The sequence below is a fragment of the Cavia porcellus genome, unplaced genomic scaffold (genome assembly GCF_034190915.1).
Source record: "Cavia porcellus strain 051 isolate PalLab524CR breed Dunkin Hartley unplaced genomic scaffold, mCavPor4.1 scaffold_8, whole genome shotgun sequence".
NCBI classification, from domain to species: domain Eukaryota; kingdom Metazoa; phylum Chordata; class Mammalia; order Rodentia; family Caviidae; genus Cavia; species Cavia porcellus.
This window is the reverse complement of record NW_026947491.1, coordinates 63,383,407-63,397,105: the sequence shown is the minus strand read 5'-3', so window position 1 is coordinate 63,397,105 and position 13,699 is coordinate 63,383,407. Positions and strand designations below refer to the sequence as shown.

The 13,699-nt window shown below is 36.5% G+C and overlaps 1 protein-coding gene across 5 annotated transcripts in view; it reads left to right on the top strand.

Moving 5' to 3' along the window:
* Positions 1–13,699, top strand: part of Ptprb (protein tyrosine phosphatase receptor type B) — a 128,613-nt gene that overhangs the window by 57,827 nt on the left and 57,087 nt on the right. For all 5 annotated transcript variants that reach the window (XM_013159195.3, XM_003475922.5, XM_063255139.1 and 2 more), the window contains 5 exons: positions 3,007–3,273; positions 7,016–7,279; positions 10,811–11,074; positions 11,680–11,943; positions 13,103–13,366. In XM_013159195.3, the coding sequence (XP_013014649.2) occupies positions 3,007–3,273; positions 7,016–7,279; positions 10,811–11,074; positions 11,680–11,943; positions 13,103–13,366 (1,323 nt within the window). The remainder of the gene's footprint in view (positions 1–3,006; positions 3,274–7,015; positions 7,280–10,810; positions 11,075–11,679; positions 11,944–13,102; positions 13,367–13,699) is intronic.

The following is a 13,699-nucleotide window of genomic DNA, read 5'->3' as shown; positions in this document are numbered from 1 at the left end:
TTTGAGACAGGGTCTCACTACATATTTCAGGCTAGGCTTGAGCTTGCTTGGTAGCGCAGGCTGGGCTCAAACTCACAACTCACCCTGCCTCATCCTTCTGAGGACTGGGGTTACCTGTGTGCACCGCCACACTGTTGCTACTGAGTAGTCAGTTGTCAGCCTAATTCCTATTTTACTACAAGACATCTGCCTGTTTAATATGACTGTTTTTAAGGTCTACTCTCTACCTTTGATGTTCTTCTGTTTCACAATAGTGATCTACATATACAAATATTTTTGTTTATCCTACTGCTTTCAGATTAGTGTCATTCCTCAATCCTGGCAGACCTGAGTTACTGTCTCCAATATTGTCATTTGTCTCTCTTCTGTTCCTTGTTATCCTTTCTACTACTCCAGAAAATGTATGCGTGCACACACAGCCACACACAAATACACACACTTCAAGTTTCCATGTATTTGCTCTTTGGGCTGCAGATAACCTTCTCAGCTCCTTGCTTCAGCTCAGTAATTCTTTCTATGACTTTGTCTAATCTACTGTTAAATCTGCCCATTGAGTTGTAAATTTTAATTGCTATGCTTCACACTTTTAAATATCCTCTTTGGTTCTTTTCCAGATCTAGTAAAAGTTGTGATCTTTTGCTCTTTAGTTGTATTTTCATGCTTCTTTATTATCATTGCAAATTAAAATATTTGTTTTACTTTCTGTCTGATCCTTATGCTGTCTGAAATCTTCAAGAGCTAAGTCTTACATTTGATTCTGCTGTTGTTTGCTCATGGTATTTTATTCCCTAGACATTTGTGATTTTTTTTTACTACAAACTCATATTCTTTGGAATTTTATTCTATGAAAATTCTTTGAGGCCTTATTTGAAGGTGTATTTCAAAAGTTTTTTTTTTCTTTTTTACTTGATTCTTTCAAGTGTATAGGACCACTATCAACCAAGATCTACTTTAATATACTTTTTAATATAAGTTATCAACTTGAGGTTTTTTGAACAGTAGATTTTATCAATCCAAATTGTAAATACCTTGAAGCTGTTTTAAAATTATGAATTCAAAAAAAAAAAAAAAAAAAAATTTTTCTCCACTGAGTACCAAGACTTGGGTGATATGAGGAATAGAAATGAAATATTATTTCACTTACACTTGGAATGTAATTTTTTTTTTTTTTGTACTGGGGATCGAACTCACAACCTCATGCTTGCCAGGCAGGAGCTTATGCTGCTGAGCTAAATTCCCAGCCCTGGAATGTAATCTTTCAGGATCCTCTGTTATGCAATCACGTATAAGCTTCTTCATCCTAAGATGGTCCTACATTTTATGTCCCTTTTCTGAGATCCTGAAATACTATTAAGTCAAAACTTACATTTATGTTTGAAAGCATCCCTAACGCAAATTTGCTTCAGTGATCCAGTTACCTCCATTTCACTGTGTAGCCTCTGAGAACTGCTGAGCTCTAACAGCAGTTACTTTTATTTATTTATTTATTTTTATTTATTTATTTATTTATCATCACTTTTATTTATTTGTGTACATTTATGTGTGGGGAGGGAGGCACTAAGAATGGAACCCAGAGGAGCTTTACCACTGAACTACATCCCCAGTCCTTTTCATTTCTTATTTTAAAGCAGGGTCTCAAGAAATTGCTTATGGTAGCCTTGAACTTGTGATCTTCCTGCTCCAGCCTTCTAAATAGTTGGGATGACAGGCTTGTGTCACCAAATCCAACTAATTATTATATTTAACCCAACATGTGTGTTGTGTTTGTCAGGGAAGTTTTTATGGTCCTAGCTCATCACACTGCCAAAAATGAGGGACAGGTCATTGTTTTAGACCTATGATTATTTTTATTATCCCCACTACCCTATATCTGGGTCACATAGTATGTGTATGTTCAACTTTTAATTTAAGACACTGTCAGTGTTTCCTATGCTGGTTTTACAGTTTTATTTTTGTATTAATTTATGTATTCATTTTTTTTGAAATGCTGCCCAGACTAGTCTCAAACTTCTGGGTTCAAATCTCTATTAACAAAGAATGAGATTTCCAGTTTGTCCACATCTTCAGCAGCACTTGGTGTTGTCAGTTTGTTTTAAAATTAAGCAGTTCCTATAGGTTGTGGCAATATCTTTCGCTGATGTCTAGTGGATTTCAGAATGCTTTTATATACTTATTTGCCATTTGTTTATCTTGTTTGGGAAAGTTTCTTTTCAAGTATTTTAGCCATTTTCCTATAGATTTTTTTTAATCATTGAGTTTTGAGAGTTTTTTATGTTAGACACAGGACTTCTGTCAAAAACATGAGTTAAAAATATTTCCTTCCAATCTGTGGATTTTTTTTTTTTGTCTTACTAGTATATTTTGTTACATAGAAGTTCTTTCATAGGTCACACTTTTGGCATCATACCTAAAAAGAAAATCTGTGTCTAACAGAGATAGGTCACATGGCTTTGAATTCTCATGAAGGTAAGGGTCCAAAAAAGTCTTATTAAATAAATCTTCAAAAATAGCCACCTTTTACAAGATACTTAACATAGTTATACTACTAATTTCTCCTAGTTCATTGAAAAGAAAGGTTTGTGCTAATAAATGCCTCTATATTGTACTCTGAGTAACTAATTTAAAGATAACAGTACACAATATATTAACCATTGTTACTGTCCTATTATCTTGTATTGAAATTTTGTGGGGGTTTTTTCTCTTTCAAATAAAATTTTAAAATTAGTTGCTTTAATATTTCAAGTTTAAAATAAAGGCTAATAAGTATACATCGCCTCATCTGTGAATCCTAAATAATTTTGATTTACCATATAAACAGCTTTTTCAAAGTTCTACTGTCTCAGTACAGGAGTAGTTCTCCATATGCCACAAGAAATAGAGCTGAATTTATAGCTAAAACAACTAATACTTTTTTTAAGAATTTTTCAAGTTGTTTCCATTCTTGACCCGTATTTTTTACACTTTCTTAAGGTGACTTTGTTTTGCCTTCTGTCTACTGTGTTTTAGTGCCTGCTCAAGTGACCGATTTGCATGTGACCAGCCAAGGGATGACCAGTAGCCTGTTTGCCAACTGGACAAAGGCACAGGGAGACATAGAATTCTACCAAGTCTTATTGATCCATGAAAATGTGGTCATCAAAAATGAAAGCGTCTCCAGTGAGACTAATAGATACAGCTTCCATGCCCTGAAATCGGGCAGCCTCTACTCCGTGGTGGTGACAACAGTGAGTGGAGGGATCTCTTCCCGCCAAGTGGTAGTGGAGGGAAGAACAGGTAAGAAGTGGAGACTTAAGTATCTGTAACTTACGGGAAGCTGAGTATATGGGACTCTCTCACCCCAAGCAGAATTTTTAAAGCATGCTGAAAACAGACCTATCTCTTTTCCTCCTAAAACCCAACTTTCAATACAATCCAGCTACACATGGCATCGAAACTGACCAGTTAAGAATGGGAGAGAACACCTGAATTTTCCAAACTCTGCAACAAATATTGATGCCCGAACTAGTCCTCTCATTTAGTTAATTTCTTTTGAAAGGGTTATGTCCCAATTAAGGTAAAATAAAAATCAAATCTTCCATTATCTTCATATTATTGGTTTCAAGACCTAGAAAAGACATGATCTCTAATTTATATGGTCAAAAGTTGACATATACAGAAAAAAATCTATTTCCCCAGGCTGGTCCCAAACTCCGGGGATCAAGTAATCCTACTGCCTCATCCTCCCCAGTAAGTAGGGCTACAGGGATATGCCACTGTGTCTTTCTAAAAGGGACATGTATTTTTAATAAGCAATATTAAACAAATGTTTAATACTATATACCACCTAAACAATCTTCCTGACTTAAAGTGTTCCCCATTAAAAGATGGCTAAGTAGAGAAATAAGTATCAGTATAGTCGTGTATCAGAGAGCTTTGACACCAAAAGAGAAAATGTAATTTTCTACATGATGCAAAGAAAGTACATAAATCTAAACATAATAACATATTATTTCATATAATGCACAAAATTTATGTTATGGTTTCTTAAGAAAAATTACATAAACCAAATAGAAACTTTGATAGTTATTGATGAATGTTTAATCAAATCAATGACCTTGTTACTTAATTTTATATGATTATCATAAATGATATTTCAGGCTCTGTCTCAATGAGCATCAGTCGCAGGCACAATAGATGATAGAGAGATAGATAGAATCATTTTGGCACCATCTTTTGGTATAGCACAGTTGAGGGTATGGGGCTAGAAGCCTTAGTTTGGAAATGAGAACAGGTAAGGAAAAGTATTGAAAAAGAATTGTATCCATTTTCCAGTGAGTCTCAGCTGTAGTAGTTAAGTTGAATTGATTTACTTACTTTCATAGCTTTGCAATTTGAGTGTTCCTGATTGAATAATTCCACTGGTCTATTCTTTTCCAAGTCAAAAGTCAGGAATCCAGGCACCTAGCATCTCACCCTCCCTCAGGATTCTCAGAGCTCTCCTCGTTTCTGGAAGAACAGAAATGGAGATCAGGGATGGTATAGACTACTAGGCTGGAAGCACACACCTCTCTACTATGCACATTCCACTAGCCATAGCTCACTAACACGGCCACAGTTAATACACCTATCTGCAGTGAAGGCTCAGAAATACAGTCTAATCACATGTCAAGAGGAAAAAGAAGTGTTTTGTGAACAATGAGTCATGTGCTACACATAGGCTAAGTCCCATTTTACAATATCATGAGGGACCTGAGGATGTAACACAGAAGCAGAGCACTTGCCTCACATACATGAGGCCTTGGGTTGCATTCGCAAAACTGCCAAAACAAATCTAAGAAAATGCCACAATAGCTAACCAACTTACTATGATATACTAAAGTAATATAGTGAAATAAGTGTGTATTTGAAATAAATGGGATTTATAATTATTTTACCTATATTTTAAGAGGCATTAATATTTAACTCAAATTATATGGTAGAAGCATCAAAAAAGGGAAAGTGTCCAGGCATGGTGGCACACACCTGTGATCCCAGCACTCAGGAGGCTGAAGCAGGGAGATCACTGCAAGTCTGAGACCAGCCTAGGCTCAAAGTGAGCTCAAGGCCAGCCTGAACTGCATAGGAGGACCCTGTCTCAAAAAGACAAAAGGGGGTGGATTTGAAGAATGATCAAAAAGTTGTCAGGAAAGCACAAAATATGAATAAATATAAGCACACATTATTATACCCAAGCATTATGGGAAAATGGAATGCTACTACAAATGCATAATAACTAGGGATTTCAAAAAGCATCTAGTTAAGGTTATAGCTAAAGCTTTGGTAATCTTTGCCACTTTTTTGTTTGTGGTTTTGTTGTTGTTGGTGGTGGTTTGTTCTGATATCAGGGATAGAAATCATGACCTCACACTTGCCAGGCAGGTGCTTAAGCCATTGAGCTAAACCACCTGCCTGCCACTTTTTGAAATACAAAAATATTGGTCAACATAGAAAATTTTTTAAAAGTGTTTTTTATATTTCACGTATTTCCAGAGTTGAAACGTTTAAATCCTCCTAGCCTAGATAAGATGGTAAATATTTAAAACTAAATATATATGTTCACTAAATCTAACTTTAATATGAAAAATGCTCATTCTAGAGAAAAAAACGCAGATTTTGTGTATATTTTTCTGAAACATGTAAGCTATATTTTTGACAAAACTTCTACTAATTGTATCTTTTCTAATAAAATATTGGTAGTTACAAATATTTCCAACAGTTTTACAAAACAAAGGAAACTATTTTAAGACTAATAATGGAATGTATAGATATTGGGGAAAAGGAAGGAAGGAAGGATATAAATATACCAACACACAAATTTTATGGATAAAAGTTTAACTTTATATCTAGGAAATGACCATAAAATATAGAAGCATTAGCTGAATTGCTGAATAGGGTGCTGTTGGTAACTTTTGGTGTAAGACAAGACTTTGGGGCTTAACTCACAAAATCAAATCATATGAAGATTAGAAGGATTCTCCGAAGTGATACAACCAAATCCTGTCCTTTATGTGTAACGAACTAATATTAGCAACTGTATAAAAATAATCAGCTAAAGTTAGCTGATGGTGAAACCAATAATGCATATTCAAAATTTCATATTCTGAAAGATGTCATTCTTTGTTTGCTAGTGGCAGTATTTATTAGACACTTATCTCCAATACATAGTGCAACTTTCATTCAACACAACAATTTGCTAACTTGCCGTCTGTATATTTTTTAGCCAGGGAGCTCCTAAAAAGCATGCAAGCTTTTCCCATTTTTTGTACAGCTGACAAGTAGAAGGTTCTCAGTAAGTGCCTGTGTGTTAATCCCCAAGAAACGTAAGCAAATAATTAGGCTTGCCATCAGAAAGCCCATTATCTCCAGAATAGCTACCTCTGCCCCTTTGATCCAGATTCCAAACTGTGCCCAGGATAGGCTCTTTTAAAAGGCTTATTTCTTGCCACTAGAGGGCAGGAAATGCTTTGCAAAGGGAAAGCAATTCAACTAGTTTTGTTAGTTGTTTTGTTACTTCCCCAGGAGTGAATAACCTCATTAAGTGAAGAGCAAAGATATCCCAAAATCTAAGATCTTTAGGAAAGCTATTTCATTTCTCACTTTTCCCCTTAAACATCTTGGCTTTGTTGTTGAGTTTGGTTCAAGTTGATTCATTTGGATTCTTAAGATGTTTGTTTCCTTTCTCAGGGAACCTCTGAATTCATTCAAATAAAAATGCTCCCACTTAAATATTTCACACAAAGCAAATCCTAAAGATGTAGTGATAGGGTCCTCATATTTATGAGGCGCCCAAAAGGCCTCCTTTCATTTTTGTTTTGCATATCCTCCTGATGTAAGAGTACTCAGCTTCCAGAAGCTAATAAGACATTCTCACTCTTCCTTGACCTCTTAGGTAATCAGAGCACATCTCCTTAGTCCATAGTTTTTGTTGAACACAATATATGACTCAGACTTTGACTGTGTTTTTCTTTTTATATCTTCTCCTCTTTTAAAACCATAGTCCCTTCTAGTGTCAGTGGAGTGATGGTGAACAATTTAGGCCGAAATGACTACCTCAGCGTTTCCTGGCTGCCGGCACCTGGTGATGTGGATAACTATGTGGTGACACTCTCTCACGATGACAAGGTGGTTCAGTCCCTTGTGATTGCCAAATCTGTCAGTGAATGTTCCTTTAGCTCCCTCACCCCAGGCCGCCTTTACAACGTGACCATAACGACCAAGAGTGGCAAGTATGAAAATCATTCCTTCGGCCAAGAGCGAACAGGTGAGCATGCGTAACGGTGCAGAGATCCATAAGAACTAACTAGACACATGGCTCAGGGCATCACAGAGATGCACTAGTCCCGTGACAATAGCACAAAAGGCAGATGAGATCACAAAACTGTGAAGCCTTTGTATTGTGAAACTCCTTAGGTAACTGGATATTACCTTTCCAGGAAGATTTGCACAGGTTTTATGGCTAGAATTCATATTATATTCAAACAATGTTGCAAGTATTGCTGTTTAGGGAGTAGTTTCTAGTAACTGGCTTTACAGACAGTAACTAACCCTATGAATGCCTCGGTGAAGTAGTTATTATGATTTCCATTTTATATATTAGGAAGGGTCAAGGAAGTTAAGTAACTTGCCCAACTGTCTACCATGTTAAACAGCCTGCAAGTTCCAAATCCTGAGTTTAAATCGTTTTCTGATTGACTCAAGAGCCTACAAATGTTTCTGTGCTAAAATCTTCCCTGAAATGTGTGTTGGTCAAGACTACTATTTATCTTTTTTCACATAAGGTGAAACTGTGAACCCTTACAGTTCTGAGACTAGGGAGCAAAACTCTTAGCAAATGAATGCCGGGTCTTTGATGTGCTAGAAAGAACTAAATATAGATAGCTGCCATGTCCCAATGTATCTATGCTTTATGGGGTTGACTTGAAGGTTTTCTGCTTAAGGTTAACCTCAATGTTTTATCAAGTCTTTTTACTGGGCTCTGCATTGACTTTTTTGCCTTTAAAAATGTCCTTTTTCCATAAGGATCCGGGACAATTGACATTATCCTATTACCTAACATAGAATCTGGGGCTTAGCAGGCACTCAGCAAGTATTTGCTGAATGAATAACCAAAGGTCAGGTCAGGGTTCTCACTTGGTGGCCGTTGGGTGGGCTTTTGACATGCAGTAACTCCTGAAGTTATACGCAGTGTTAATGAGGATAAGGAATGTTTGTGCATTTCTTTGGAGAAGTCTAGACTTTATAGTTTCTGAGCACACTCTCCAAAGTGTAGAAAGTTTGCCTTATTTTATTACATAATGCCAACACTGAAAAGCGTAGCAGCCTTGATGTAAAGGCTCAGCCATTACATCATCTACACCAGAAAGCACTTGTTAGGGATGCAGAGATTATTCCTACTTTCCTACAATTTAAGGTCTGATTTTACTGCTGATCACAATAATGACTTAAATCTGCAAATCTGATTTCCACTTACACAGCAGTCTGAAGTCAATGGCGTCAATGTATTGTATTGATCAACTTGGAGCCTGAAAATCACTAGAAATTAAAGGCTGCGTTACCCAATTGGTAGCCCTGTGTTTCCTAACAGCATCAATTCAGGAATGTTCCCTATTCATATGTCTTCAATATTGCAAGGTTCTTTTGCTAAGGTTGTTTCCAAGTGTAAGGAAAGAAATCCATTCAAAGCAACCTTTTGTTCTACCAGCACGAACTTAGATTTGGTGCATGATACATGGGAACCAATGATTTTAACTGGAGAGTCATGTCTGAGTTGCTGTCTTGTTGATTTTGGCTGATTATCTTAATGTCCCTTTCCTTTTCTAATGTTCTTCTTCTAAATTTTGGGTGAAAATGCCAATATTTCTAGTTCTGTATCATGTCATCTGTTCGTGCTGCAAGGCAGTTCTCACAAATTACTGCTGTTCCACCTGGAGAGCTCTTTAGTGACCTGATATGATTCAGTCTAGTTTTACTCCCTCTAATAATTGTTGTACCTACAGTAAATTGCCTGAATCGTTGACATTTCTTAGCCCATACACACAATGTCACTTCATAATTTCCTCTTAATTCTGCAGTGTCTAACTTCTAGCAACACTGTAATTGGTTTCAGGCAAATATTTTGCCGAAAGCTTATCTGTCTTTGCCCCAAGCCTGTGGTGAGCTACATTATAACATGCAAATCAGTCAGTAACTAGAATCCAACAAAAGTTGTTATTACAATTTGTAAGTGTAGAAAGAATTATAATGTAGTAAGATACCCAAATACTGAAATTTTTGAATCATTTCATGATTTGGGGGCAAGTAGAAGATATGAACACAAGTTCGTAAGTGGTCAGAACAGAAATCATTTAATGTGTACTAGACACATACAGAGGTTATACAGATCTGTGTTAATATTAGGACAGTAGTATGCACCCTAGATCTGAGATCATGCCTCTTTTTAGCACCTTATTAATATTTATAATATCTCATTATACCCAAAGAGAAATGAATCTGTGATCTGATGAATCAAATTTGGTACTAAATGAACTATCAGAATAGGTTTAACATCATTTTTTAAATATAGAATTGTCTTATTTTACAGTGTTCCTAGTAGTACGAATTTACCTATTTATTTATTGAGGAGAAAAGCATAGGTACACAGAACTGTTTGTTAGATATTTATTAGAAGAAGCCTCAGATACCCAAAATAGCATTAATCATAATTCTTCATTCAGAAAACTATATATCAGTTTTTAGTTTTATTTTTAAGTCATCTAGTTAGTAATTTTTTATAATTCAAAATGTACGTAAGGAATCACTACCGGAAAAGAAAGCTAGGATCTTGACAATAATCTGCATAAAATTACATTGTTCCCACCTCACTAAGTCACCCACGGTCACCAACATCTCAACTCATGTTCATCCCCCTTTGCCTCCGTCTTGCATAGTCTGATTGCCACTCTGTACAGGCCTGAAACTATAGAGTTTTAATTTTATAGTTGCTTTAGCAAATAAAAATTATTTTTATTCAATATGTAATCTTTTGAGCTTTCTTTAGATTTAGATTTTTCAGTTGTTATATTGATTCAAGTTCAATCATATTTTTCTGTTTTGATGTTAAGGGCAAGAAATCTATACTTTGATTTTGAATTAATAAGAAATTAATTAAGACTATTACATAATATTCACTATTACATAATATTGTATTAATATAAAATTAATTACATTGTTATGTAATGTAACATACATTAGTCAATGGAAAGGCTCCAATGGAGAGGCATCCTCTGCTATACTTACTTTTACCAGACCTTAAATTTTTAATTTTCAGATAAATACAAGTGGTATCATTGTGGTCTTGAATGTCTTTCCAGTGTTTTCCAGTGTAAATAATTATGTATTGATTAGCCTTACATGTTTTCTTCTGTTTTTACTTTGGGTATTTATACTTTTTTGGTAGCTTTTTAATATCATCTTGAGTCACCAAAATACATTGCAGTTATTAATATTTTCACCTTATTCATGTTAATCATCAATTATCTTGTCTAATGCTCCATCTTATATGTGTCATATTGTATAAGCAAACAATAGGCTGTGGATACATCCCTCAGGTTCTGTTAAAAGTTCTGCTTAATCAATTCAAACAGTGTGATAATATTTTCCCTCCAGAAATTTGTAATTTGAAGTAAAAGATTTTTCTTTAAAATTACACATTAAAAATCTAGTTATTTTCTCCTGTTGTCCTCCATTGTCATCTGTGATCTGTTGCTCACTCAGAATCACTAAATCTGTCACTGTTCTCTATTCTCTTTTTCAGTTCCTAACAAAGTCCAGGGAGTCAGTGTCAGCAACTCAGCCAGGAGTGACTACTTGAAGGTGTCCTGGGTGCATGCCACAGGTGACTTCGATCACTATGAAGTCACCATTAAAAACAAAAACAACTTCATTCAAACCAAAAGCATTCCAAAGTTAGAGACCGAGTGTGTATTCGTTCAGCTTGTCCCTGGACGTCTGTACAGCATCACTGTTAGTACAAAAAGTGGACAATATGAAGCCAGTGAACAAGGAAATGGGAGGACAAGTAAGTGGCATGATTGCAAAGTGACTAAACGTGAAGTCACTGAGTAACTAATTTATCTCAACCTTGAATATTTTTTACTTACTGATTAGCGAATTACACTGTCAGGCATATCATTACAGAGTATTTATTGGTAAGTAAAGGCAAGCATGACGAGGGAGAAAGAAGGTCAAATATTTCAGTTTTCTTCCCTGCCTTCCTGTATTGTGGCATTAAAATTCTAAACTTGTTTTATCTTATAGTTAAGCTGTTAACACCTTTCATAATTACATTCTGTCAACATGTAGAATATAGGATTTTTGTCAGGAAAAAGCTCACAAGTTTATTTTATTTTATTTATTTATTTATTTTTGGTACCGGGAATTGAACTCACAACCTCATGTTTACCAAGCTGGCACTTATGCTGCTGAGCTAAACCCCCGGCCAAAACTCACAATTTTAATGGTTGCTTCCAATTCTTCTGGTTTAATTTTGATGAAATAGGTCATGTGTTTTGTTTGAGCAAGAGAGATGTTTGCTGGTTCCTTGCATGTGATTCATAAGTTATCATGTGCAGCTAAGCTCTGATCAGTTCCGTTTCTGAAGTGCCTTCTCGATTTTCTCCCTAGTCCCCGAGCCTGTGAAGAATCTAACACTGAAAAATAGGAGCACTGAGGACCTGCATGTGACTTGGTCACCAGCTGATGGGGACGTGGACCAGTATGAGATCCAGCTGCTCTTCAATGACATGAAAGTATTTCCTTCTTTTCACCTTGTAAATACCGCAACCGAGTTTCAGTTCACCTCCCTAACACCAGGGCGCCAGTACAAAATTCTGGTGTTGACCATCAGTGGAGATGTGCAGCAGTCAGCCTTCACTGAAGGCTTAACGGGTAATTTGAAATATTGTTCTTGAACCAGCACAGATATACTGGTGTACTGATGATGTTGGATGATCCAGGTATTTAAATAGAGATTTAAAGGAACATGTCAGGGCTGGGGATTTAGCTCGGTGGTACAAGCACCTACCTGGCAAGTGCAAGGTCATGAGTTCGATCCCCAGTACCAATAAATAAATAAATAAAGGGACATGTCAAAAGGGAGAAGGGTATCTTGATAGTGACAATGACATTGTTTAAGTGGAATAACAAAAAACCAGTATGATATGGTGGAGGCAGACAGAGTTTCAGAAACGTAGCATTGAGTTGCCACATAGCTGGTACTTGAGGGGTACACAGATTATTATATTTTAATAAGTGACTCTTTTTATATGGGTGTCACTTTGTTGAAAGTCTCTTGGGAGTGTTATTGTAATAGTATGTACCAAAATAGTTTACCGTGAGCCACAGCAAAGCACTGTAGATCTACATTCTGTTCAATCCTCAGAACTCTGTGTGAGGTTACTATATCTTTGCCGTTTTTTCTTATGAGGAAACTAAAATTGTATAGAGGTTCAAAAATGTACGTATAGTTACACAGCTAGGAAACGAGTAAACAAGACTTAGACTGAGGCGATCTACTTAGCCCCTTGCTACATTAGTGGCCTTCTTCATTTCCACTAATTGGCTTTGATTGCCCTCTCTAAATGTTCCCCCATCAACTGCAGTTTAGGCAGCAAGGTCAGAGAAAAATGGCAAACTGATACCTTTTCTTTCACATGTATTCAGTAGAAAAGCATGACAACTCACTCTCCTTCACTCTCTTCCGTCTCTCCTTCTCTTCCTTTCTCTCTGTCTCTGTCTCTCTGTCTGTCTCTCTGTCTCTATGTCTCTGTCTCTCTGTCTGTCTCTCTATCTCTCTGTCTCTGTCTCTCTGTCTGTCTCTCTCTCTCTCTTTCTCTCTCTCTTTCTCTCTCTCTCTCTCTCTCTCTCTCTCTCTCTCTCTCTCTCTCTCTCTCTCTCTCCAGTGCTTGCAAGTGTTTGGGGACCATTCTGCCACTGAGCAACTATATCCCCAGCCCTGCTTGAAAACTTTTGTTATAAATTTTTACTTCTCTAAATAATTTTATTTAAACTTGTCTCTTCTTCTTCTTTTCTTTTTCTTTTTTTTCAGTGCCTAGCGCTGTCAAAAATGTTCATATTACTCCCAAGGGAGCAACAGACAGCCTGATGGTCACCTGGACCCCTGGCAGTGGGGACGTTGACTCCTACGTGGTGTCCGCATTCAGGCAGAATCAGAAGATTGACTTTCAGACCATCCCCAAGCATGTCTCGGAGCACATGTTTCACAGACTGGAGGCTGGGGAGCAGTACCGGATTGTGATTGCCTCAGTTAGCGGGTCCCTGCAGAACCAAATAGATGGTTTTGGGAGGACAGGTGAGCGTCCACCTGGAGAAGGGCCATATGGTAGAATGCTCCATGGCTTCCTGTAATAGGCCAGTGAGTGAGTTTAACTGCGTACAAATCTGAAAGTTCAAACCTTAGCCCTCCCAAGTTGATACAGTTCTCAGCCTTTCAGGAGCCTTTCACATTTTTTTCTTAATAGCAATTTTCAAAACAAATGCAGGTAAGTGGAAAACAAATCACTTGAGTATATTTTTATGCTTGCTAAAGGATATAAATTTTTAATTTTAACAAGAAGATTTCTATAACTATATACCTTTCAAGAGTTCTTGTTTTCTCAAAATTATTTCTTAAGGAAAAGATAAT